The 16,611-nt window shown below is 36.2% G+C and overlaps 1 protein-coding gene across 2 annotated transcripts in view; it reads left to right on the forward strand.

The window, feature by feature from the left end:
* PARD3B (par-3 family cell polarity regulator beta) overlaps nt 1-16,611 on the forward strand; it is a 1,037,929-nt gene that overhangs the window by 789,859 nt on the left and 231,459 nt on the right. For both annotated transcript variants that reach the window (XM_059928520.1, XM_059928522.1), the window contains exon 19: nt 14,793-14,903. In XM_059928520.1, coding sequence (XP_059784503.1) covers nt 14,793-14,903 — 111 coding nt within the window. The remainder of the gene's footprint in view (nt 1-14,792; nt 14,904-16,611) is intronic.

Here is a 16,611-nt window from a genome sequence, read left to right on the forward strand (position 1 = left end):
CCTTGACCCCATTACCACAGTGTTCTAACCAGTTGAACTAAATAATTGAGTGATTGTTTCTTAGCAATCTGAGCAAATCAGCTGGCATATATTAAGAGTCCGTCTGTGGACAAGGGTGAGGATGTCAATGAACAAGGGAGCTTAAGATAATGAGAAAGTTATCAAGTCCTCACGTTGGTTGGCATGTTATATTTGGCCAAGTAGTCACTAAATTGGACTTTGTCATTACAGCTAATTGCATTTCTGGGCAATTGGAACTCACAAAAAACCTAAGCTTTTATTGAGTTGGGTTCCTTTTTAGAATTCAGAATTTTCGGTGAATAATTCATAACATATGTATAAACAGGGAACATAGCGAGATGGAAAGAACTTTGTACCGAACTGAGAGGGTCAAGTCCCTGTTTGGTTCTAACTACCAGTGTGGCCTTAGGCACGTTACTTGACTTTCTGAGCTCTGAGCAGGATTAGATAAATATGATATCAAAGATCCTTCTACCCTCAAGAGACTTTATATCTCTACAATTTGTGAACCAGTAAGAACACTTTGCATACAAATCTCTTTATAACTAAAAATGTAAATGGAGTATTTTGTCACAGATAGATAAATAATATTTCAAAAGCACTTATTGAACAAACTTATTTTTAAAATCTATTGGTGTTTGCATAAAATCAATATATAATGTAGATCTTTCACAAGGAAATCCAATGTAAATTCAGTAAACAAAAAAATACGTAAGCCATGGTTTTATATATTGCACAATAGGTTATAATGGCATTTTACATTTTAAAACACTTATGGATCACCTTGAAAAATTTGCCTTCTTATCAAATAATTATTTTAAATGCAAGGTATTAATGATTACTTTGGGATTATTATTCATTAATCTCCTGATTTGGGGGTCCCTTAATGTGGCCCTTTTAGAACTACCTTTCCTTCCCCTAACTTGGTAAATTTAGATTAAACATGTTAAGCTCAAGCTTTCCTAACCAAACTGTACATTTTTCTAGCTCTTCTTTCTTTTCTTTCTTACGAATTCACTCAACTATTATGTTTATAGAAGTGAAATTATGGTTAGATTTATTGTTCTTTTATCCAAACTGATTCTTCCATCACTGGATTGACTGCATTAGTGAGTCTATAGAACTCAGTAGGAAGGGTCCTAGAGAGTGTTAAGGCTGGTGTAAAATGAATGACAACAGCTTAGTCACACTTGAAATAATATATTGGCTTGGGTTTCCAAATAACCTTCCAAAATGAAAAGCACAAATACTGTGGGTTTCTGCAGAATCAAATATAACCGTAATGTTTGTAAAAAAGATTAGTTATTGGAAGTCACTTCAGTATTACATGGTGAAATTTAGAAATTCTAAACCTGGGGAGGCCAGAGGCATTAAATCCAAAGCCAAATACAGGTTGCAGATGCGCTGGGTGATGATTGCCAACTCAGCCATCTTCTGAGTTTTGCTGCTGGTGTGCCCTGTATCGTCCATCCAAAGCCACACAAACACAGGCTGCCGGTGCATTGTAGCAGATTACGCGGCACCTCTGTCATCTGAATAAATGCATAGCTGGGCAAAAGTAGAATTTCCAATATCATTCCTTTTATGTGATATGATCCAAAATTGATCTGATATTTTAAAATAGCCCCAAAGATAAGAAAACACCCTCAGGTCAATTCACTGGATTGAATAGCCTACATTTCTTAAAGAAATGTTCACCAAAAATCCCATCTGGAAAGTTCTACTCACAGGCTCAGACCTTTGATTTATTTAATTATGTACTTTATAGGATGATGCCTTTAATTACATGCACACAAAATTTCTAGCATTTATTTTTCTTATTCTGTGAGAACACTGGCAGCCATTTTGAACTGTAGAATAGTATTAGGAATTTATGGGAATTATCTGTGGTATTGAAGAAAGGAAAAATTAACCATTGGTACAGGAAAGGGAGGAACAAGAAAATATACTTACATAGCAGAATAGTAGTTTCACAGTCTAGTGGACAAGCAAATAAGAGCCTGATGCTTTGGACAGACTATAAATCAATTTCTGATTTCTTTGGTCAAATTGTAAATCATCACTCTGCTAAGCTACTACGAATTTCCAGGTGAAAGCCTACTTTGTGATTGTGTGTTACTAGTAATAGCTCTTTCTGAATTACAAGTGATTAGAAAACCTTGTCAGAAATTACATTGTTCTTGCTGTGTAACCCTGGGTATATTTTCTTTAGTGATGTTATATTGCTGGAGAATGAAATTATATTCATTCTTATAAAACTGTATTAAAATCCCATGGGAAGGCTATTCCTCCGGTCTTTTGTCCAGGCCCCTCTGAACAAAGGGAAACATTGTTGATTGCGCCATGGCTCTGGAGTGACTATTACTTTGCCCGATTTCTTTTGGTATAAGATGTTCTCGACCTGGAGGATGCCTATAATATTCCCTGTGCACGTCAATGAATAAATAGCAACTCTATTTAAAATAATAAATTACTCCTCATTTTGTACTTGGCAACCCTATCTTATTTATGGGTTCCAAGTTTTAAAAATCGAGAAAGCTAAGGAAAGGGAGTTTTTAGCCTTTTTAAAAATAAGTACAGACCCTTGCAGGCAACACAGGTTTGAGACATTTCATGAGACTTGTGACTTTTGGCCCTAGGAGAGTCAAAGTGCAATGCAGAATTTCACTTGAGACATTCAGGATAGATATATATATATATTTTTTCCTCCCAGCCTATTCATAGTTGAGAATCAATTCAGTTTTATGGTCTACTCTTAAGGGACTTAGTGAATAAAAAGGGATATTAGTTCACTTTAAATCTAACATAAAAATATTGAAATCTGATCCCTTGCCTTACCAACTAAGTTAGGGCTCAGATTTTTTAAATTACCTCTTTTTCCAAAAGAACGCTTCTATGAGAGAAAGGTACAGACAGAGGTATTATTATTTGAAATTGTGTTAAGGACAGAGTGAACTAATGACAAAGATGAGTTGTGTCAAGAGAACCCAGCAACTACCTCACATTTATCTTTATCTTTATCTTTATCTTTATTATCTTTATTTATCTTTATTGAAACCTAAGATTAAAGAGGTCACAATTTCTGAAACTCTGAAATTAAAAGCCTAAATACAAGATAGACATGTGTTTTCTAGATGACATCTTGCAGATTAACCATCTTTAATGACAGCTTTGGGTTTAAATTTTATTCTAGAATTTAGCCTGGTGTTTTTAAACAGAGTGTTTGCACAACACGAAAGAACTGGTCATCATGAGATAGAAACCCAAGGTGACTCAATGCCCCCATGGCATGTGATAGCCCAGTATTCATTACCTTTACCAGGTGAGTATCCGTCTGTCACCTCTTTGGTCTTGCTGTGCCTGTAGACATCCAGGGCAGTGACTAGGTTGTAGCCATCACATGTAAATTAAGCTATTTGGGTGATTTATGCATTCATAGGGAGAGTATCTTCCACTTTGGAGCTTTATGGGGGGGATAGCATGCTGAGTTATGAGGGACCATTGGGTCCTTCTTCTAGAATAGAGGCTATAAAAAATGAAAACAATTGATATAATTCCTGAAATCCTGACCTTTAATTCAGGTCAACAGTGGTTGTTGAATTTTTATGATGCATCAGGCAAGAAGAGTGAGACCATATTTGATGAACTGACTTGTATCGGTAGCATCCACTAGAGGATCTGGCGCAAAGTCGGTGCTGAGCAAGCATTTGCTGAATGAATGCATGATTGCACGTATGCAAACAAGAGAAGCACATAAAGACCCAGCCCTAGCCCTTGAGGAGCTCACATTTAAGCAATGGTAAAAATAGTGCCCTACCCCAAATATAGCTGCTAGCATCAGCACAAGCCCTCCACGTCTCAGGATCCCCTCCCTGAATCCACTTTCTATCCCATCTTGGGTAAAGATAAACATGCCCACCCAAGTTAGTTTTGTTTAGTGAAAATGTTATGCACATTAAAAAAAAAGCACATTAAATATTCATTCTAGTGAATTGAGACAGCCTAGAAATTAACCCCCAACAATTCTCCTTATCAAAATTACGTTTTCTCCTACAGAAGAAGGGAGGAAAAAAGTCCAAAGTTAAGAGCACTTCTACCTTTTAAGAGCAGTTTCAAACTTAGTATCACTTATTAAGAATCAATATAATGACTCTTTTCTATTGTTTAAGGCTCTCTTACCAGCTCTATTGTGCATTAATTATTTTGCTTCTTTTGTACTTGTACAATAAATGCTTGACAAGAAAAACCACCTAATTTAAGATTTTTATGGCACAATGAAAAAGTTTCCCACACCCAGGAAAAAAAAAATTCTGTGATGTTCTCACTGCCTTTTTTTCAGGGAAAATTTTATATATTAAAAAGAAGAAGAAGAATGTGAAAAGAAAAAAAAAAAGCCCTAGTTATACTTTATGTGACACGCAGAAGGTTTAGAATACAGAGAACATGAAAAAACATTACATGAGCTATAGAGGGATAAGGCTGTGTGTTCTTCATTTTAAATTCCAGATAAATATGATTTCAGCTTTGATCCTACATGGACTAATTCTTTTGTCACTCCACTAATTAATTCCGTATGCTAGAGAAAAGATGCTAATTTGAGCATCAAAGAAGTGATAATTTTTTTTTTTTGTTTAATCAGAGTTATAAAGATAAGTTTCACTCCCATTAGACTAGGTCTGGAGCTCAATCATTTTATTCTTGTTTAGTGTAGGTGAATTCCAGAGAAATCGTGCCCTGTTTCTCTTAACTTCTGAAGATGGAGCAGTAACATCCTGGATTCCCTTTAAAATGGTCCTTTGCATAATCACTGGGCCAAACAAACAAATAAAAAAACCCAACCAAACAAACAAAAAAACCAAAAACAAAAGCCAAACCAAACAGACACAAAGGACACAGTCATTTCTTAATACTCTTGTCCTTTTGTTCTTCTTTCCACATAATGAGTTAGGCACCATCATCTGTTCTTTCTGATAATGGACTTTATACGAAGTACCCGTATGTTAATTTGTGCCATTGGAATAAGTTGTATTTGACATTTTATTGAAGACTCTAAATGAGACCTGTTTCCACAGAGCTTTTAGTTCGCCCTCCCTGGATTTCTTTTCATTGACACGAGTCAGTGTTTCCCTTCCCAGGCAGCTTGCTGAAATGCTCCCACCTGCCAGTGAATGGACGGCAGAGATGTTTCCTGTGGGGCAAGATTTCCTTCTGCAGGATGAGACTGTGGTCAGTCTGGAGTAAGCCATGACAGGTTGACCTCGGGAAGGTCACGGGGGCTGGGGAACTGCCTGCAGTTGGTAGAAAAAAAGTGTGGGCACAAAGTGTGACTTGGTCTCAGAACACTCTTTCCTTGACTAGTTTTTGGGTTTCTGGGGCAAAGGAGATAGAGAAAAGGAAGGAAGGAGGATAAAGGGGATGCTATGGGCACCCAGATGAGAAGAAATTATCTGGCTGTTGTCCAAAGTCTGAATTCCCCATGTGGTCTCTTTGGATCAGTATTAGGGTTTTATGCAGGCCATCGGTTGCACTCAAGCAGCCTTCAGAGACACTTAAAGATCCACTTAAAAGTAATAAAAATAAAAAGGAAGAAGCCACATATTCTGCTGCTTTGAAATAAGTAAACATTTAATGAAAAGAAAAACCTTTCTAACTATTAAGAAAACATAAAAATGCAAAAAGATCTATTTCTTTAATGCCCCCGTTAAAAATATTTCCCAGAAATCAGAAGCATTTAAGTCTGAATCACCATGCCTCTTGCCTACAATGTCTTAAAGCTAGTGAGCACGTATGAAAGCAATTATTCAAAGTTCACTGTGCTCCTGAAGAGTATTTCGTCTTCTGGAAAGCAGAGGGATGGAATAACTTAAAACCCAGTGTAGTAGTGACAGTTAATAAGCTTTTTATAGTCCCTGTGTGGATCTGAAAATCATACCTTATTAGTATCTTTATCTTTCTCACTCACTCATTCACGCTTGTTTTTATTTAACTTTAATTTCTGGCCTCTTTGTCATATTTTTTCCCTTTTTTTCCTAACAAAATGCTGCTTTAATAATCTCAGAGTCGAGTTTTCACTCACTACAAAAATGTTCAGCAAAAGTAACTGTCCAGTGGCTCACAAATTCCTTAACTGGTTCTTACAAGTTCATCTTCCAGAGGCCCTTTTTGCTTGTTTGTTTATTTTTAGGAAGAGAGGTTATTGGTGATGTGCATTTTGCTTTACTTTCTGGACCTTCTAGAATTATTTTTAATGTGCTTGGTGTTTTCAAATCCATTGTGTTTCCTAGCGCCTCAGTCTGGGAAAGCAAATTAGTTCAAGGATTCCCAGCAGCTGAATTGAGCCAGAGAGCTGCTTAAGACTCTACCCAGCAGATGTTTTATCCACTTAGGCAGAAATCCTAGAATGTTACAGGACCTCCCTGCTTTTCAATCCTAAAAACAAACATCAACACATCTGAGATCTGAAGATTCCTTGCTTTGGAATGAAGGGGAGTCATGACCACCAATTTAGGAATCACATCCTGGGAATGAGGAAAGTAGCTATTTAAGGGGAGGGGTGGGAAGGTTGACCTCAAAGGAAGTAGTAGATAAAGATATCAGTGGGGTTACACATGTTTGTTGTTTTCATATAGCTTGTCTTCATCTTGGAAACATATAAACACACCCAAAATAAGTGTCTAAACAGTATGCCAGAAATTAAAATTTTACTTGGAAATCTTATTTTTAGGGTTTCAACTCCTTGATCCAGTTAGCGTTAACAAGAAAGATTTTTAAAATTGAGTGTTCTTTCAGTTACTGAAGCATGAAACCACTCAGTTTCTGCTTGCCAACACCTTCTATAAAGCAAGTCCCTACCTCCTTTTGCAAGCCATGAGGTGGACCTACAGAGTTTAAAATACCACCCTCTGTTGGGGAAAGCATACTGAGTTTTAGAGCATTCCACCTCCCTCCTGAAAAGTCACAGGCATTAACCATGGCAATAGTGCATACCGTGGAAGGCTAAAAGTAAAATGAGAATATTTTTTCTTTCTTCGTCAAGATTGATTTACAACAGACATAAATCTGTACCTTCTTCTATCAATATTAACATAAAAGTAGGCAACGCCCTTAGGTACAAAAACAGGGAGGGGGGAGGGGAAGAAAACTCTGTGGTCAATTTTCACTGGATTTTTATCAGATTCATTAACTCTTAGGTATGATGGGAACCATCTGAGGTAAACAAGTAAAGACATTTGTGACATACATTTTAGAAGCAATAGCTGAAGTGCACAAAACCATATGAGATTGCAATACACTGAAGTTAATTTCGTCAGCATGTGCATATGCTAATTCAGAACCCAATTTGGAATATATCAGACAACAGAAACCTTTTATGGGTGAATTTCAGAATAAACTATGGAAACGTAGTCAAAGGTCTATGAACTTCTCTGCCCCCATATTTTGCTTGAGCTCTTTCAAGCTGTATAATTTATACAATGATAAGACAATATCATGTGTAGTTTAAAAGTGAACTAGTTACAGGGAGAATAAACCATTATCCAAGTCCAGAAAATATTATGACTGTGAGGTTTGTGCATTTTCACATCTGACTTCATTCCATAGATTTCTATGTTTAATATTATTGATAAGTGGGTCTTGTAGCCTTTTCCAAATGCATCAATGACACCCAAAGATATTTCCTAATTGTAGAAGGAGAAATACATTATGTTTCAAACTTTCAGCTCTCCTTGGATTCATAGCTCGCCACTAATTCAGAATAAGAGTGTCTGAACTTTTCCTTGCCTGACTTTTTTAGTCCTCCTAAGCCATTGCTCAGGATTGCTTTCAGACAGTCTGTGCTAAGTGGAAGAGTAATTGCTAATAATTACATAAACTGCCCAATGGGATCAAGGAGGAAAATTGTAGACAGATACTACTTAGCAGAATTAAGAAGTGAATTAAATGAGAGACTAGATGTGGAAAAAGCTAGAGATAGAGCTACATATTTTCAATTTGAATTGTTTGTCAGGGTGCCTGGGAATCTGGGAAGGACTTGAAAGTCATCATTACCTAGAAAGTTCAAGGAAAGAAATAGAAACAAGAAAATATTTGCTGAGAAATTAGGGAATAAATACTAAGAATTATATTAATATCTTTCTTGTATAGAAAACAATAGGATGCTAGAGCCCTGTTTAATTAATTGGATTGAAGAGTTAGAGATCTTCCTAACAATTGATGTTATTAATGGTTACATTCCATGTGCCTAACCCATATGATACGTAGTGGCTGCTCAGTAAATGACGGAATGAATGAATCAATGTACCATGATTAAATTCTACTTCCCCAGATAGCTGTTTAGGGCTCCCCTACATAGGCAAAATAGCAACACAGGTGAGGTCTGTTTCTGGTATTTTTCTATAACCCTTTCTGAGGTTCTTTTCCACCTTGGATATTCTATTTACTTTGATTTATTCATTTATAATGAGATTACCAAGAAATCTCATTTTATGGATAGGAATCATTTCTCTTATACATGCGGCCTCATATTAACTGATAAATTAATTACCCAGGAACTCCTCCACTTTATCAGTTCTATAAACAAACTAGTTTCCTCTCCTAGCTGTTTTATCCTTGTTCTCCCTTTTCCATCTGGATTTCCCGAAGGCACACTAAAATAACCGTGCTTAGAAGTGAACTTTTGATGCCTCTCCATTGACCCATCACATCCAAATCACTGTCTTCTCTTAACAGCCATGGATCACCCAAGCCGCCATCACCTTTCACCCACACTCCTGTAGCCCTCCCCAGCCAGTTTCCTGCTTTTATGTGTTACTTTTGTACTTCAGCAACCAGGATGGTCCTATGAAGTATACATCACATTGTATCACTTCTGCTTAAAATGACTTGGTTTCTCCATTACCAAGTCTTTAAATCTACCAGTTTCCTTACTAGCTTCTCTGTTCCTTGAATCCCTAAGAAATGACCTATTGTTATTCTTAGACTAAACTCTAAGTATCTCTCGGATCTGTACTCCATGGACCTTACCCTTCTTTCCATCGGAATCCTGTGCAAGGATCCCCTCTGCTCTCCTCGCTTCAGATACTGGCCTTCCTTCACTGCTTGGGATTCACCAGTCACCAGGCACTTCATGCCCTCTGCATGTCCTCTTTCCTTCACCCACAAGGCTTATCTTCCATTTTTGCTTGTCTGGAATCTCTCACCCTTATCCTCTCAGTTTAAATGTCAATTTCTTCATTAAAGACTCCCCAACCAATCAATTTCCTGTTATCGTCTCTCCTGACTCCCTACATAGCACTTTTCACAACTTACAATTACATAGTCACACTTGTTTGGTGACTGTCTCTGTTAGAATGTAACATTTATGAAGGTAGGGTCTGGTTTTGTATCCCAATACAATATCAACCTACATCCAGTACTTATGGCAATGTCTGACACAGAATAGATGCCTCATAAATATTCTTTAAAACAAATGCATGAATGAAAGAAGAAAGAAGCAAGCAAGCAAGCAAGCCAGTCTTCCATGAAGCTGTTTCATATAACCTCTCTGTAAAAAGAAACAGGGAGGAGATATGGGGATATATGTATACGTATAGCTGATTCACTTTGTTATACAGCAGCAAGTAACACACCATAAAGCAATTATAGTCCAATAAAGATGTTAAAAAATAAATAAATAAATAAATAAAAATAAAGTGCTCTGGTTAAAAAAAAAAAAAGGAACAGGGACAGGTGTTTTAAGCAAACTTATAATTCATGAAAATCTAAATTTACATAAAGAGTATGTTGAAAGGTGATTTTTCCACTTTACAGAAAGATCCATCGTAAGATTCTTTAAACAGGCTTCCCAGGTACATGGAAAGTACGATTTCATTGATTAAAACCATATGTTTGCACAGAATTCTTCAGGAAAATATCTTTTATATACAGCAAGGTTGACCTATAAGCAATTTCCTTAAGGCATCTAGCCCAGAATGGCCAACTCTCAAATTTCCTAGGTAATAGATAATGGGAGGCCTGGAATGCAGTGGTTATTTGAAACCCTAGAATGCAAAGCGGTAATTTCCGCCATTTAAGTCTGCATGACTTTTCTCACAAAAATAGCTAATGGGGAGATGAATCAATGTATTTGAATCTCCCCAACTCCTCTCTCTGTATGTCAGTGAAAGTAAGAATGGCTGTGAAATGACCCCCAAAGAGGCTGCCATGAAAGGAGAACACGGGCTTGTAAAATTCACTAGATGGATGCTTTCTCCCAACTCCCCCCACCACCACTACCACCACTGATAATTAAGTTGTCTCACTGCAAAACTGGAAAAAGAATTCAGTGTGTTAATAAATAAAAGGCAATTAACTTCTCTGAGTTTCAATTTCCTCATCTTAACAATGTGGGAGACCTTTTGAAGATTATTGTCTTATAATTCTATTCTTGAACCTACCCAAACTTTACAAAATAAGGTAATTGGTGGCTGCTCTCTGTCTAATGAAATAAATTTCACAGCTATTTCTGCCCTTCTTACTGGAAACTTTAATAAATGATCATGAACTTTAAATCAAAACGTAATATTTATGGAATTGGTTGAATGGACTATTATTGATGGTTCTTGCTTAGAAGAAAATGCTTGGCAGAATTTACTTACAACTAACCTTTTCTTTATCAAACATATCCCACTCTAATGGAAGAATAGTAAGCTATTCTCAAACTGCAGTACAAGTGAAATATTTTAGCTGCAGGAAGGAAAAAACAATACGTTGGTGTGGTAATAAAGGTCAAGGTCGACTAGGGTATAGGTTAGTTTTACCCTTCAAAAATCAGACTGCTTTCATTCAGAAAATCCAAAACCTCCAAATTTACAAGAAACTATTTGAGACATGGAGAAAAAACAAGCCTAAAATCTGTAATGTCTGAAACATTTATATTAATATGTTAATATAAATGTTTCAGACATTACATGAAATTTCTAAAAATCTTATATGTTCTGGTATAATGTTATAAGTAATAATCCTATTTATTACTTTAAAATGTATATCTCAGAAATAACTAATTTTCTTGTCAACTGCATTATTATGAACTGTCATCAAATCTTTAACCATGGTCATTTTTAAGTCTTTTGTCATTTACAGACAGTTCTGGGTGTACTCTGATGATTTTGCAAATATGTTCCTATAAAAGGGTTTCATCTTCAAGAAATACATGGAAAAGACTCTGACAAGTACAGGTTTCTGGTAACGGACTGTACTGCTGAACTGAATGAATAAGCATTTTCAGAACTCTAATGAAAAACTGATGAACTCATAAAAGTGCTAACAAAAGATCAAGATGAAAAAAAAAAAATTAATTACATGGGACTGAGTGAACTGATGAGGATGAGTATAATTTTTGTGACTTTCTGTCTGAATTTAAAAAAAAAAAAAAAAAATTCCACAAGGACTCAGAGGCAAAGAATATACAAATCAATTTTCACTGCAAAGTAAAGGAGCTGTTACAGTGGAGGATTACTGGACTGAATGTCAATACTATGACATAGTATGAGTGTGTTTCATGTTTGGTAATTGCAATCATTGTTGCTTTTGTTGTGGTCATCCATGTACAATGCTTGGTGTCAGTCGATTTATCTCTTGTAAAAATAAAATACAGTGTGTGTGTGTGTGTGAAAAAAAAAAAAAAAAAAAAAAAAAAGCACCCTCAAACTTTCCCCCCAAATTAGGAAATCACATGGCATATTCTATGTTCTAACCTCCTTTTCCTCACTTAAAAATATATAACAATGTTGTTCCATTTCAATTTATATAGATTTGTATGACTTTTTATGATTAAATAGTATTCAATCATAAAAAAAAAAAAAAAAAAAAAAAAAAATCTGTAGAGATCATGGCAACACTTCTGCCTTCATCAGCTTCCTGAGGTACTATTTTACCCTCACTCCCCACAATTTTGATTTTTTTTTTGCTTCAGTATTATTATATTTAGTGACATTTTGAGGGAAAATTATTTTTCTAAGTGATGTACTAAAGTATTAACTTCTCACATAAAGGAATTTAGAGTAATAATGTTGATCCCTAAGACTCTTCTGCATGGGTCTGAAAAGCTAAAGAATGTATTCATGGAAACACATTATTTAGATATCTCCTGCTTTGTAGGTTAAAGAGAGATCTTGATTATATTAACAAATCTGAATTATTTGCAAGTAAATGTTCTCATATTTTGTCTGTATTTTTCTCTCTTTCCTATTTACTTCTGTGAATGGGATCAGTTCATTTCTTCAGTGAGAAAAAGGAATAGATTCAGAAAAGGAGGCAGGAAAAAGGAAGAAAACAAACAAAAAAAAGAAAGGCTAGGGATGATGGAGTTAAAGCTGATGGTTGATCAACCGAGATCGCCAAACTAGACTGGATACAGCAAAAGGACTGAAGTAGGTGCAGAGGCAGGTGGAGAGATGGCAGTGGGGAGAGAGGAAGTTCATGAAAGAGACTTTGCTGATTGAAATTATAATGGAAAAATATGCAGAAGTGTCAAGGCTGGGAGAGGCTTCTGAGGAAAGCAGGATGCACTCTGTACTTGGCTAACACCAAGACTATGGATGTTAGCAGTGCCATCTTCCATGTGTGATACTCAGAGCTGCCTCTTGACCAATAACCTCCACTTTGGGTTGAAACGCAATCCAGAAAGAGACAAATATATACCCATTTTTGTGAAATTCTGATGAAGACAGGAATTTCTTACAAGTTTATAATTCAGGTCCTCGTGTGAGGAGACTCTGAGTCACTGTTTGTTGGGAGGCTAGGGGAGAGGGATGGGAGCAGGGGAAGGGGACAGTCAACAGCACATGTGTAATTTGAAAAGTGTCCTCAGGTTGGATAGATGGAAGGATGGATGGATACATAGATACATACATAGAATCACAGTTAGGATGAGTAAGCTAAAGGTATAAACACACACACACACACACACTTAGTTAAATTTGTAGCTATCTAATAAGAAACAAGGGACACATGGGATTTCCTTAGATTTAAGAAGAGTCTTTACCTTAACTGAAGACTATGCATGATTGAGTGACTTTTATCCCTGGTTATCAGCAGAGCATCAGTCATTTTATTTTTTCATGTATGTTAATACCAAGACTATGGGAGATTGCTTCCAAAGAAAATATCTATTGGTAAAAATGCCTATCATTTAAGAATATGTTCTACCAATAATTAATTGCTGCTTTTTTTTTTCATTTCAAATGTGCAGTTTCATTTTCCCAAAAGTGCTAAGGAAACACAATGTTCTTTTAAAGTATCATAATTGCAGGGAACCCTAGTGTACTATTGTTTGGAATGCAAATTGGTACAACCACTATGGAAAACAATGTGGAGGTTCCTCAAAAAATTAAAACTAGAACTATCATATAATCCAGCAATCCCACTTTTAGGTGTATATCCCAAGGAGTTGAAATTAGGATCTCACAGAGATATCTGTACTTCTGAGTTCATTGCAACATTATTCATGATAGCCAAGATATGGAAACAATCTAAGTGTCCATCAAGATGAATGGATAAAGAAGATGTGGTATATGTGTACAATGGAATATTATTCAGCCATGAAAAAGATGGAAATTGTGCCATTTGTGACAACTTGGATGAATCTTGAGGGCATTATGCTAAGTGAAATAAGTCAGACAGAGAAAGACAAATAACTGTACAATGTCACTTATATGTGGAATCTAAAAAAGACAAACTCAGAGAAATAAGTAAAGTGGTGGTTATCAGGGGTTGGGAGGTAGGGAAATGGGAAATGTTGGTCAAAGGGTACAGACTTCCAGGTATAAGATTAATAAGTTTGTGAATCTAATGTACAGCATGATGGTTATAGCTAATAATACTGTATCATGCACTTGAATGTTGCTTAGAGTTGATCTTAAATGTTCTCACCACAAAAAAGAAATTGTAACTTCATGACAGGATGGAGGTGGTAGCTAATACTGTGGTGGTGATTCTTTTCTAATTTATAAATGTATCAAATCAATACATTCTACACCTTAAATTTACACAGTGTTCATGTGCCAATTATATCTCATTAAAACTGGAGGAAAAAAATAAAATCACCACTGTGCCCAGTTAACTACACTTATGCCAAGCACCGAGGAGGGCTCTTAGCACACTGACCCTGGGCTGATTTGGGAAGCCTGCGGCTACATGGGAGAGTGAATGTGGCCTGAAGGAAAATGTGCAGTGTAGGAGGTGACCCACGTTCTAATCCCAGTCCTGCCCTGAACTTGTTGGGTGGTCTTGGTCAAGGCCCAGGGGCTCTCAGAGCTTTTGATTCTTCATTTTCAGATGAGAATATTGAACTAGGTGTTCGGTGAAGTCCCTTGCAGCACTGTCACTATGTAATCCCATGAGTTTAATCTTCAATGTCAATGCCACCTGGAGCTCTGGAGGCCTATTTAGGAGGTCGGTCAGTGTTTAGCTATATGGGAACAACAACCTTTCAGTTCTTTAATCTCTACTGAATTAATGGTTTGAAATGTTTAGTCTTTAATCACATGATTTTGTGCAGACTGCACAGTCAATAGAAGGAAGGAAAGAAGGAAGAGAGGAAAAGGAGGGGACTTCAGTAACTGTATTATTTTTCTGATCTCAGCATCTTATTTTAATTCCATTTTATGTGAAATGATCTTGTACTGCTTAGAATAAAGAATTACAGTTTAATGAATTCATCTCATAAATATCTTCAATTAACCACAAAAAGAGCATAATTATCATTAACAATCATCTTCTCCATGTTTCACTAGATTTGGAAAGAAGAAAGATGATAAGGGCGGAAAGGCTGAGCAGAAAGGTCCTCTGAAGCATGGTGACCTGAGAGAAGAGGAGCTGGAAAAAATGAAAGAAGAACGTGAGAGGTGAGTAGAAATGCTGGGCCTCTTATTTTATTTTCATGTATGGTCCGTATTAACTTGGTTATATCATCAGTCAACTGGAGAAATCTTTTTTTAAGAAGCATAAAGGTTGACTGATACAAAAGGAGAGATACCTGATATAAATGGAATCTGCTTTATAGGGAATTTTTATTATATTTTGAGAAGAAACTAACTTCATGTTTTTATTATATCGGTACTTATAATTCCATGATGTGCTACCCCCAGTTTTGACTATATCAATACATATGTTCCCTATGGTTTAAATAAGGAGTTTTTTGTTTTTTGTTTTTTGTTTTAATAAAAAGGTCATCTGGATATTGATGTTTAGAGCTATCAAATTTCCATAGTCTGTTCCTAATTTTTGTCAAGCTGTTGTATACCTTCTTAATTTTATTCTGCTAAGCCCATTTGGGTACTGTAATATGAGAAGTACATGCCCTTCATTTTTAAAAAGCCAGTGCCTTTTATTAGGCCATCAGCAAGTTGCAAAGTATGTTGCCCATCTGTTAAAGGGCCGGTTTCATTTACTGAAATAATGACAGTTTGCAAGGGCTGAATTCTTCTATTTGAGGAACTTAATGTTCCATTAGGACAAGAGGTCCTTCACATATCTTTGATGTTAACTCTGGCATTTATCCCAAGTAGATGTATAAATGTCTGATTTTGAAACATGTAAGTGAATATTCATATTTCTCCTGAAAATTCTTTGCCTTCACAACCAAATGAAGCCTGGAGAAAGACTGAGATTATTACATAATTTTAAGTATTTGATGCTGACTTGATCATGTTTGAGGTCAGATTTGTGCAAATTTTTCCTTGCTTATTAGTAATAATAGTTCTTGTCGTTTGTAAAAAGTCAGTTCTTGTACTTATTTTAATACTCTAGCATGTGTACTAAGAAAATCATACTTCTTATTCATTGTGTTTTCTGGCACAGAGCAGGCTAAGAGTATCTAACTGTTAACCTTTGACCCCTATCTTGTGGCCTATTCCCATTGAGAAGGCTGACTTTATCAATAGCAAGAAAAAAAACCTATTTAGTCCTTTCTTTTTTTTTGAGAGGTTGATAAGCTCAGTTCCAGGGTCAGTGGAGCAGAAAAAAAGAAATCAAGTGCTTTCCATTGTTGTTGACTATTCACCTGTCAGAGTTGCCCCAAAGAGAAGAAAGATGAATTCTCCATCATAGCCCAAGATTCAGTAATCCTGTAATGTAAAATGTAATTCAGGCTAAGATTTTAATGCATCTATTGGCAAAGACATCTGTGCGGTGAGACCATGCCATAGGTCTTTACTGCTCCCCTGACTTCACTTTCTGAGGTACCACATTCTTGCCTCATCTTCAGGAAACTGAGCTATTTGCTAGAATGCAGACTTCACATTTTTTGCAGCTCAATACTTGCTTGGGGTTGGGGGGTTTCCTCTTAGTAACTAGGGAACTCTGTGCCAGCTAGAAAATTGATAACTCATAAAATAAGGTGGGTTGTCTTTAAGCAAGAGTTCATTTTCTTTCTGGTTTTGCCTTTAGGAAGCAGGTGCCTGAGGAGTTTTGTTCTTAAAAGCAGGACTGTAAATTCACCTCAGCTGGTTATATGGGCTTCAGGTCCAATTTTCTTAAAATATGTTTGGTCAAAATATTGAAAGAACTATAGTATTAGCCTCCACTTAGGCCACTTCCTGCACATGAACACAT

The sequence above is a fragment of the Balaenoptera ricei genome, chromosome 7, assembly GCF_028023285.1.
Source record: "Balaenoptera ricei isolate mBalRic1 chromosome 7, mBalRic1.hap2, whole genome shotgun sequence".
Classification (NCBI taxonomy): Eukaryota; Metazoa; Chordata; class Mammalia; order Artiodactyla; family Balaenopteridae; genus Balaenoptera; species Balaenoptera ricei.